The sequence below is a fragment of the Mirounga leonina genome, unplaced genomic scaffold (genome assembly GCF_011800145.1).
Source record: "Mirounga leonina isolate KUSES-001 unplaced genomic scaffold, KU_Mleo_1.0 Mir_129, whole genome shotgun sequence".
Lineage (NCBI taxonomy): Eukaryota > Metazoa > Chordata > Mammalia > Carnivora > Phocidae > Mirounga > Mirounga leonina.
Window position 1 is genome coordinate 80,060,583 of NW_023270323.1, and position 10,120 is coordinate 80,070,702.

Here is a 10,120-nt window from a genome sequence, read left to right on the forward strand (position 1 = left end):
TGGGTGTGCAAAGCCAGGCAGGAATCACCAGTAACAGGAGGGACTCTACCCTCGGAGGGGGAGGGGGTCGTGCCGGGAGACTGCAACACCTTGGGGTTGGTAACCTGTGTTGCCACGCGCTACTTATTCAAAAAAGGAATTAAGCTTTTGAAAAGAAGAAGCATGAAAAAGAACATCCAGTGTTGCCCGCATAGCCTTAGCCGGTGGGGGAACAGGTGCCGAGGAGCCTTTCCTGCAAGGAGTCTGGGAATATGTTTCAGGCACCTTATACTCCCGTCCCCTTTAACCCAGCAATCACACTTCTGGGGATGGAAGGGAACCATCCAAAATGCAGGAGATACCCAAATACGACAAGTTCAGGGCATTTCAGAAGAAAACTTTTTCAAGCATTTTCCCCCCTATCGTTTGCCTTATTCTTATCGATTGAAACGTTGGCGGTTTCTGCCTGTGTCCAACTGGCCGCTGTCATTCGGCTCTCCCGTTGGAACTGAGGAGTGCCCTAACTTAATGTGCTGGAATGTCAGCCTTGCACAATTCTTTACACTGAAAGACAAAATGTTTTCCGTTGCTGCTGGACATACATTCCAAGCTTTTCAACTTCAGGAGAAAAAAAAATCATCATCTGTCTTCCTGTGCTGTACATTTTAGACTCGTTCATATACGTTGTATTAAACCTGCCATGTTAATTGCAAGGTAAAGATTTTGCAAATACTATGTTGCATCTGATGCCTAACTGTATCCGTCGGGTGTATGTAATACGTTTATACCCACTAAATGTTTTACTCCTTTCTGAAAAGAAAAAGAAAGAAGTTCAGGGCAAGGGGAAAGGTTAGGAGCCTAAGTGTCAGTGGGGGGGCGTCACATCTATTGTCCCAGGGGAGCAAGGCTGCCACAGCCGTGATGCTCCATGGAACTGAGGATGCGGTCACAGGACAATTAATATGGTATGAAGCCGAAGTGTGGACCTGGCCCCCGACAGGTGCAAAGCACATCAAAATAAACTCCCCTGCAGTGTCATTAAAAAAATTGGGGGGGGCAATCTATTAGATACATTTTGGTATCTTGTTGTTTTATTTTGAATTTTTTTATTAGCAGTGAAATTTTCCTATGTTTATTGGACATTTATTTGTACTTCTGTGAATTATCAATTTACATTCTTGGCTAACTTTTTATTGGGGCAATATTTTTCTTAACCATTTTTATGAGCTCTATTTTTTAAAAGATTTTGTTTGAGAGAGAGAGGGAGAGGGAGGGCACAAGTAGGGGGAGCGGCAGAGGGAGAAGCAGGCTCCCCACTGAGCAAGGAGCCCGATGTGGGACTCGATCCCAGGACCCTGGGACCACGACCTGAGCCGAAGGCAGACGCTTAACCATCTGAGCCACCCAGGTGCCCCTATGAACTCTTTATAGAGTAAAGCAATAAATATGTTCACTAATATGATAGTTATTTTTGTGAGTTTGTAATTTGCCCTTTAACTTTGTGTAAAGTATTTTTTGGCACACAGAGCACACAGGGGTTTCTCTTTTTTTTTTTTTTGAGGTCAAATCCATCTTTTCCTTCATGGTTTCTTCCCATTTTCATGCTAAGAAAACAGAGAAATGAGATGACCTGAGGGCTCCTGGACAAGCCACAGGACCTCAGAGAGCCTGTGTCCCCACCTACGTGCATGGGACATCTGGATGTTGTCTTGGCAGATGGTGTCATTCCCACCGGCACCATGGGGGCTGGAAGCCCGGGGACCGTGTTCTTCAGTGGGCTCTGCCCCCGCGGTTCTGGGCAGTTTGGTCCTGCCCTTACAGGAGGGACAGCAGGGCGAAGGAGACGACGCGCGTCTTCCTGCCACGGCGGAGGTGACCGATGCGCAGCCCCGGGCTGCCCCAGACTTGGGCTCTAAGCCCGGCTCCTCCCAGTGCCTGGAAGGGCCCCTGGCAGCAATGTTCTCATGCTAATAGTTCCTTCGGACACCCTGGCTCTCAGGGCCCATCCCTCCCGCCCAGTTTCTTCACTGTCTGCACTTAGCCCCTGGGGCACCTCACCTAGCCGGCCCTCCCTGGACTCCAGAAAGTTCCATCTGTTCCTGCTCCTCCCCCCCACTTGTCTGTCTGGTGGCTGTGTGGGAGGCTGGCCTCCTGGGCTTTGCCCAAACCTGCCCCTCCCCAGCCTTCCCATGTCCATAAGCACAACCCTTGCTCCCAGCTGTTCAGACCAAACCCCTGATGCCTCTCTCTGCTCCCTCCCAATGCCTCCTGGGCAACTAGGGGAAACCAGCTGCGTTCTGGCTTCTCCCCTTGCCCGCCCTCTATTTCCAACCTGGCCACCAAGAAATTCTTTTAAAATGGAAGTGACATCATGTCTGTCCCTCTTTAGAACGTTCCAGAAGGAGTCCTTACTGTGGCTGGTGAGGCTCCCTCTGAGTCTGTACCCAACCCTGGCCCCACTCCAGCCATACTGGCCTCTCTCTGCTTCTCCAGCATGTCAGATGTCCCCTCAGGGCCTCCTTACTGGCTGTTCCCTCTGTGTGCAATGCTCTTCCCTGCACACTTGCTCCTTTGCTCCCACCAGGAGTGCTCAGGTGCTCCCTGACCCGGGAGGCATCCCTGACCTTCCCACAGTCAGACATCAGCTAGCCTCCTCGCCTAGCAGTGCATGCTGGCAGGTGATTGCCCGTCTCTGTGAGAATGTCGCCCCGGTGCTCGTGGGAGAGGGACTAGAATGTCCTGCCTCTGTGGGCCATGGTGGGGACCCAGAGACCTCGCTGAGTGCAGGCTGGGCGCAGAGCGGGGTCTCCGTCCCGCCAGGCTTCTGCGTCCGTTTCCCCGCACGGGCCTCTGACCCCTAGGCTATGCCCAACTGGGCAGGCTTTGTCTGAGGAAGCCCAGGATGGCGGTGCGGGCTGGTCGGAGAGCAATGAGTCAGCGGGGCTGGAGCGAGGCTGCATGACTCTGCAGGACGCCTGCCTCTGAGGCTCAGACAACAGTGACTCCGCTTCTCGTTCATTACGTCTGCATTTGGGAAGTGTGAGTATGTATTTTTAATAAGGTCAGAGACTTGAGCCTATGGCTGGAAGCCCTCATGAGCTCAGTCCCCAGGCAAGGAGGTCAGGCAGGGCTGCACGGGGCCCAGGGGCCCGGAAGACGCAGAGCCAGGCAGTAAATGACACCCTGGCCATGGGCTAGGCTGGGCCCAGGGCCAGGTCCTCATCGCCAGGAAACCCAGCTGGTCACAGAGGGGAGACTGAGGCCTGGTGGTGTGACATGGGTCAGGGGGCGCTGAGCTTCAGACCAGGTCCTTCTGGCCAGGCCAGCGGAGGGCTGCTAGGGCTGGGTTGGCTGGGCTGGCCGGGCTTTCTCTAAAGGAGGTAGGGCCGGGGCCGAATTGCAGAGAGGGCCCCAGTACCAGAGCTAACCCTTAGCCCCAAACCAGCCTCAGTCACAGAACCCAGAGGGTGGTGGCCACCCAAGGGCCTCTGAGTGTTGTCATACCATTTTGGGCCTTGGTCCAGTTTAGGACTCCCAAGTCCATAGCCCCCGGCTGGCTCCCAGGGAGGGCAGCAAGCCCTTGGATAACAGTTTCATGGACAGTCCTGGGAGGGGGCCAGGCCTGGGGGCAGAGGCCCCAGAGGCCTGCAAGCCTGCCCACGTTCCACCATCACCAGTTGCCTCCTGTAGGAGTTCCCAGACCCGGCTTGTCTGCCGGCACCACAGAGTTAGGGCAGAGCGAGACCAGGGTCCAAGGCAGGAAAGGGGCCTGGGTGCGGATTTCAGCACAGGACAGAATACCCAGAGGCCCCTGCTCATCAGTGATGTCAAGACTGAAGCCAGGGAGAAAAGCAGAGAGAGGAAGCTGAGGCAATGTCGTCGGCACAACCCCTTCTCCTTTTCTCTTGCCTGATAGAAAAATGCTATCTCATCATGGATGGTATGCTCAGCTAGAACTTTTTCCAGTCCCCTGCTGATGGAGCCATGTATCAAATGGCTTTAATCAATGAGATTTAATGGCAAATTGCCAGGTGTAGCCTCCAAGAAGGCTCCTAGAAAGTTAGGCAGATTCACCTGGCACCTGCCTTATGCTCTTTGCCTTTCTCTTCTTACCTGGGATATGGATGCAATGCTGGAGGCAGGGCAGCCATTTTGTGACTTTAAGACAAAGGTACATTCTAAGGAGCACCAAGCAGAGAGGAAGAAGAATGCATTCCTAATGGCACCCCGGAGCCGCTGAGCCCACCCTACACTGCCCGTCTGCAGACTGCTTTTTATGTGAGCAAAGATACCTCTAATTCCTTCAAGACATTGCTTTTCAGGATTTTCTCAGAGCCAAACACTGTTTCCCAACAGATACAGGTCTAAACAGATAGTTCAGACATAGAAACACATACTGTTTCCAAACTCGGGAGCTAAAATAAGAGAAGTGTTGATATAACTACCCCTAGTGCCCTTCCCCGCCTATCTGGCAATGATGAAACTAGCTGCGAGCACAGTGTGTAAGCAAGGTCAAGGACACGGTCGGCATGTTGCTCCCCGAGATGGGTCAGCTGGCTGTGTCCATGGAGCTCACCAGGGCCCACTCTCTCTCATGGAGAAGCTGCCTCTTCCGGGACTTGACCCCAGCTGCAGAAGCACGGGCAGACCAGTCGGCCCCACCATGCTTCTCATCCTGAAACACCGGACACAACCTCTGAGCCCGTCGACCGGGGAGAGCTGCCGTGACTCCGTCACAGCCGGGAGGTAGGACGCTTGCGTCCACCAACACAGGCAAGCCCCCAGGGACGCTTCAGTGCAAACAGCCAAGTGCAGGACTGTGCAACCATGGGTTACCATCTGCTAAAACTGCTTAAAAATGTTATATAAAAATGATATTGTTTTCATATATGAAAGATACAGTGTAGACGTAATTTTCACCACATGCAGTATCTCTGTGGGAGAGGCCTGAATGGGTCTCTGGAAGGAACCACAGGATACTGGTCTCTGCTTGTCTCCCGGGAGGGCCAGTGGGAGAGGGAGACCCCCGACTGGATACCATTTTGGACCTTTTGGATTTTGGATCTTTGATGTCAATAAATGAGGCACTGAAAAAATACTAAAAATAAAAACGATTTCCTGAGCCCAGGCCTTCTGTGAAGCTACCGACCAGAAGGGCAAGAAGGCGTTCCGGGACGTGGCCGCCGCCACCCTGCCACCTTCCAGGCAAGGACATGCTGGTGATACCAGGCCCCTGCCTTCCCCCCTACCCTCCTGCACGAGCCCCCTCCCTTCCCCCTTGCCACCCTTCCCAGCACCTCTCTCCCTGGTGGGGTCTGGGCTGGGTGCTCGGCCAGGCCTCTCCCCTCCCCACCTCACCCCTGCACTGTCGGACTGAGCAGCTGTCCAGTACGTCTTCTGCCATCCCCGTGTTGACCTTTCCCTTCTCCTGCTCAGGACTCACCTGCCTGCCCGCCCTTGCCCATGGGCTGCCAAGATGGCCCTGGGATCCAAGCTTCTAGCACTCAGGCCCGCTTGGCTACCCTGACCACATAGCACCTGCCACAGGTCAGGACTCCACTGTCCCTGGCTCATGCAGATCCCTCTGCCTGAGGGATCCCCGTTCTCCCCTACCTCCCACCCCTCAGGTACTCTCTCTCAAAGCCAGACCCTTGTCGGAGGTCTGCTGAGACCTCATGGACTCTGTGGATGCCCCAAGCTGCCTGCTCTGCCCAGCATGCCCACACCTCTGTCCCGAAGGCCCGTGTCCATTCTGTGGAGGTTCTTATGCCCACCTGTTCAGCCTGGTGGCCCAGCTGTCGAGCCGGCTGGCCACATGGGGCTCTGGGAGTGTGCGGGAAGGGAAGGAGTGGCCCAGGGCAGGGCCCAGGGAGTAACGTCCCCCAGCATCCATCCCCCCACAGGAAACCCTCAAGCCCACCATCGTGGTGCTCTAATGAAATGACGCCTGTTCCAAAGTGACATTAACTGTGGGGGTCAGAGCTTGGAGAATGGAGAGAGGGAGGGGCTCCTTCTCATTCCCAGCCCTCCCTGAGGGCTCGGCCGGGGAGCACAGGAGAACCAGACTTTCGGGCCAGCGCAGGCCGCTTGCTGGCAGCGTACCTGGTTGGTGCCGTCACCCTCGCCCCCACCTGTCCCTCCTTCCCTCCTCCAGCTCCAGCCAGCTCTTCTGTGCCACCGTCAGGCCATTCTGGAGACTGGCTCCTGGAGAAGCTCAACCGCCACATTTCAGCACCTACACGTGCGTGACCTGTAGACCAATCTGCAGAGAGAAAGCGCGCTCTTCCCCCAGCCCACAAGTCCTTGGACCTTTCCCCACCTTTCAGCCAGGCTTCATCTGACCACCTGAGGCATCCTCTTCTCCACCTGGTCCCCAGAGCCCAGCATTCTGGCAGCCATTCTGAGTGTGCCACCTGGCTCTTGGTCTCCACCAGGAGGCTCCCTGTCTATGCAAGTGTCCTGGGGCAGCTGTAACAAATTACCACAAAATTGGCAGCTGAAAACAGCAGGAATGACAGAAGTCCACAACCGAGGTGTTGCAAGGTCAGTCCCTTCTTGGGGACCAGAGGGAGAGTCCACACTGTGCTTCTCCCCAGCTGTGGGTGATTGCAGCAATCCCAGTGTCCATAGCTCATAGATGCGTCACTAAACTCTTCGTCTGAGGTCATAGGGGCCTTCTTCCTTGTGTCTCTGCATCTGTGTCTAGATTTCTCTCTTCTTATAAGGATGCTAGTCACTGGATTTGGGGCTCACTCTAAATCCAGGATGATCTTATCTCGAGATTCTTAATTATATCGGCAAAGATGGCGTTTCTCAGTGAGGTCACATTTACAGGTAGCCAGCAGTTAGGACTTCAACTTATCTTTTTTGAACCGAGAAACCTGCCCTTCACCAGTCGGCCAGTCCATTTCTGTACCGGATCATTCTCTTCCAGGTGGCAGTCTTGAGCCTTGGTCCAGTAACTAGCTGCACGACAGGTCTAACAAAAGCAGTGGATCACACCAATTTTCTGACAGCTGGAGACAAGGGTGTGCTGTCCCAACTGTCCGGACTCGAGGTGGACATTTGAAAGGACCTGGGAGGACCAGTGTGTCAGAAAACTCAGCTGCCTCTCCGCCTGATGTGAGCGTCGGCACCCCTCTTAGGGATGCCGGGCAGCTCCCCGGGGCTGGGTTGGGGTGTTGGTCTCCCCCCCCACAGAAACGCACACGGGGGGCATCATGCAGGGCTCGCCGGTAATAATCTGTTGGGGAACAATCCAAGGGGCCAGGCTGCAAGCGGGCGCTGGGGAGGCCGGTTCTGCTTGGGGACAGGGCACTGTGGCCTGGCACCTCCCCACCGTGCCGAGGTCTCAGGGCAAGAGCTCGGGAGATGGGTGCAGGGGTGTTGGGGGAGGAGTGCTCCCCGACCCCTGCCCGGTCCTTTCCTGAGTGACATTGGGGAGCGGGCACCGGGTCAGCAGTCCCGGGCTTTCTCTCGTGGGAGAGTCTCTGGTTGCTGGAAGCCCTCCAGCCTTTGTGTATGCACACTGCCCAGAGCCCCGGACACTTCGGCAGGCCAGTGCCCGTCCACCCTGTCCCCCTCTGCGTTTTTAGGTTGCTGTACAACAGGCAGCCAAGGAAGGAGGAAAATACCCCACCACACCCCAAGGGAAAGGGAGTCCCTCTGCGGCCCGGGGCCCGGCAGTGGCCGCAGCTGAGCAGGTGACAGGGCTGGGGGGGCGCCTAGAGGTGGGGCCTGGTCACAGCTGTGCCCCCTGGGGCGGGTGCCGTGAGGAGCTCACACGGGCCCTGGTAAAGCAACACGGCTGCGGCAGCAGCAATCGGGCAAACCTCCCGGAAGGAGCGCGTTCGCCACCGCGGCCCTGCCTTAGAGCGCGCGCAGGTGCCGGTGTTCTCCCTGCTGGACGACGACGGGCGGGCAGCGGGCGGGGAAGATCCCACAGCATGTCCTGAGGCCCCATCCAACGGGGCCCGTGTCCCAAAGTCCTGAAGGCAGGCCCCCCGCAGTGCATGCTCCTGCAACCCGAGCACCACCCTCGACAGCTGGTCGGCGGACGCAAGGCCAGAGGCCTCCATCCCAGCGAGGCCTCCGAGGGCTGCTGAGGGGCAGGATGAGCTGCACTGCGCTGCTCTCATCCCGGGATCCCGTCCAGCGGACTCTCTGTATATGCTTGAAATGGGGTGGGCTGCAGTTGGGGGAGAAAAGGACAGGGACCGTCCAGGGTCACGAGGACAGAGCCAAGTCACTGGGGGGAAGGTCCCTCATTTCTTCCAGGTGTGGGTCACAAGAGGAAGGAGCCGGGGGCTCCCATGGGCCTTGCTGCTCTGTGGGAGGCCGCTCAGCTCACTCGCTGCCCATGCAGAGCTGCCCTGGGGAGGACGCCACTCTCCAGAATGGCGGCCCATCCAAGCTGACTCTTACCTATTTTCAGTTTTGGATGGTACCCCACAGGCATGTCCCGAGTCTCAGTGCCATTGTTTCTTTTCATAAAACTGGTCTGACGCACATTCTGGACACCAGGAGTGCCTCTTGAGGCACAGAGGGCGTCCTGCCCCTGAAGGGTCACCATTGTGACCTACAGTGACACTGAGCATGCCCAGGAGCTGTGCCCAAGCCCTCTCCCCAGGTGGAAAAGAAAGCAGCTGTGAGGAGGGGATTTGTTGCTGTTTTGCTAGAAAGTAACTAGCTGCACGACAGGTTATCACTAGCATGCCTCCCAGCAAGCCCTGAGTGGCCACTCTGAACCTACCTGCAGGGTGGCAGATGCAGCCTCCAGGAACTGCTCATGACTGTCCTTCTCGGGCTTAAATTTGTTCAATTGTTCAATGACAGTTTCAATGCATTTTCCGTAGTAGGCCATCTTCCCAGGGCAGGACCCTAAAAGCAAACCACTCCAGGTCACGCCCTCCAGGGCCTCTAGGCTGCCGGCTCAGCAGGTGGCAAAGCAGCCACAGAACCTTATCAACAGATGGCCGTCCCCTGGGAGCCTGGGGCCTCTCACAGTGAGGCGCGTTAGAGGGAAAGAGGGACCCCAGCTGCAGTAACCCGGGCCCACTTCCTGGACTGCGTCCCCGCCGGCCTCTGCTACCTGAGGGGCCCGGGCTGGCCTTGGGGAGCCCTCACCCACAGCCCCTGGAGGCTCCCCGTCTCCCCCCAGGTGGCCCCAAGCCCTACAACTGTGCACAGGTGGGGATGACCCCTGGTGGGGAGAGCTCTGAGCATCTCTCAGCCCAGCTGGGGTTCAGTGACAGTTTATGCAGCAGGTCTTGCCCAGAGGGGTGGGTGACCTAATCCCAAAAGGGTGGGACAAGAAGAGTCCTTGGGTCACCAGATTCAACACCCCCATTTTAAAGATGAAGGACCTAACACCTAGAGAGACTGCACAGTTGGTTAAGTGGCCAGGCACTGAACATTCCAGAAACATACTAGCTCCAGGAGACCGGTTTGCCCAGAGACCCTCTCTGGGAGACCTTGGAGAAGCTGCTTGAGGTGGGGCTGGGCCCCCAGGAACTGGTTCTGACAGGTAACCCCCAAATTGCCCTTGGGGGGGTGGCCAGGCCCAGCAGAGTCTCCCTCCCCACCTGCCTCTTTGTTTCACCTACTTGAGCAGCACCTCTGGGCTGCCCCCTGCTGGTTCTCCCAGGCACCAGCTGTTGGCAGAGCCAGGCTACTAGTGCCCTGGGGACAGTGGGGGCACCTCTCCTCCACCTTCAACAAATTGGGATGGCTCCAGATAGCAGCCCCCAGACCAAGGTCCCCCAGGGGAGACAGTGGAAAAACAAACCATCACTGGGGTGCCCAGGGAGATGGCCGGTCCCAGCCGATGCAGCCGCTGGCTGAGTCCCCCACCCCAAGGAGGGTGAGGACCAAACGCCCCTGGACGCCTCTGAGAATCTCTGGCATGAAACACTGAAGCAAGCCAGCAAGAGGAGTAGCAGAGTTAAAGCCCAGAGACAACTATACCACCTCCCAAAGATGAGTCATACGGTATCTGAGGAACGAGGAACTGTGGCAGAAAACGGAGTTCTTGCAAATGAAAATATGGCAGCAGAACTAAAGATATAAATACAAGAGGTGGAAGGTAAATTTGAGAAAATCTCCCAGAGAGCAAAAAAATGGAAGTCCAAGGGCCCTGGGT

At 56.4% G+C, this 10,120-nt stretch overlaps 1 protein-coding gene across 1 annotated transcript in view; it reads right to left on the reverse strand.

Moving 5' to 3' along the window:
- The window catches only part of CFAP99 (cilia and flagella associated protein 99), a 31,757-nt gene extending 22,912 nt beyond the window's left edge, over nt 1-8,845 (reverse strand). The window contains exon 1 of the mRNA XM_035004449.1: nt 8,732-8,845. Within this exon, the coding sequence (XP_034860340.1) occupies nt 8,732-8,842 (111 nt within the window). The 5' untranslated portion in view covers nt 8,843-8,845. The remainder of the gene's footprint in view (nt 1-8,731) is intronic.
- Between the last annotated feature and the right edge of the window lie 1,275 nt (nt 8,846-10,120).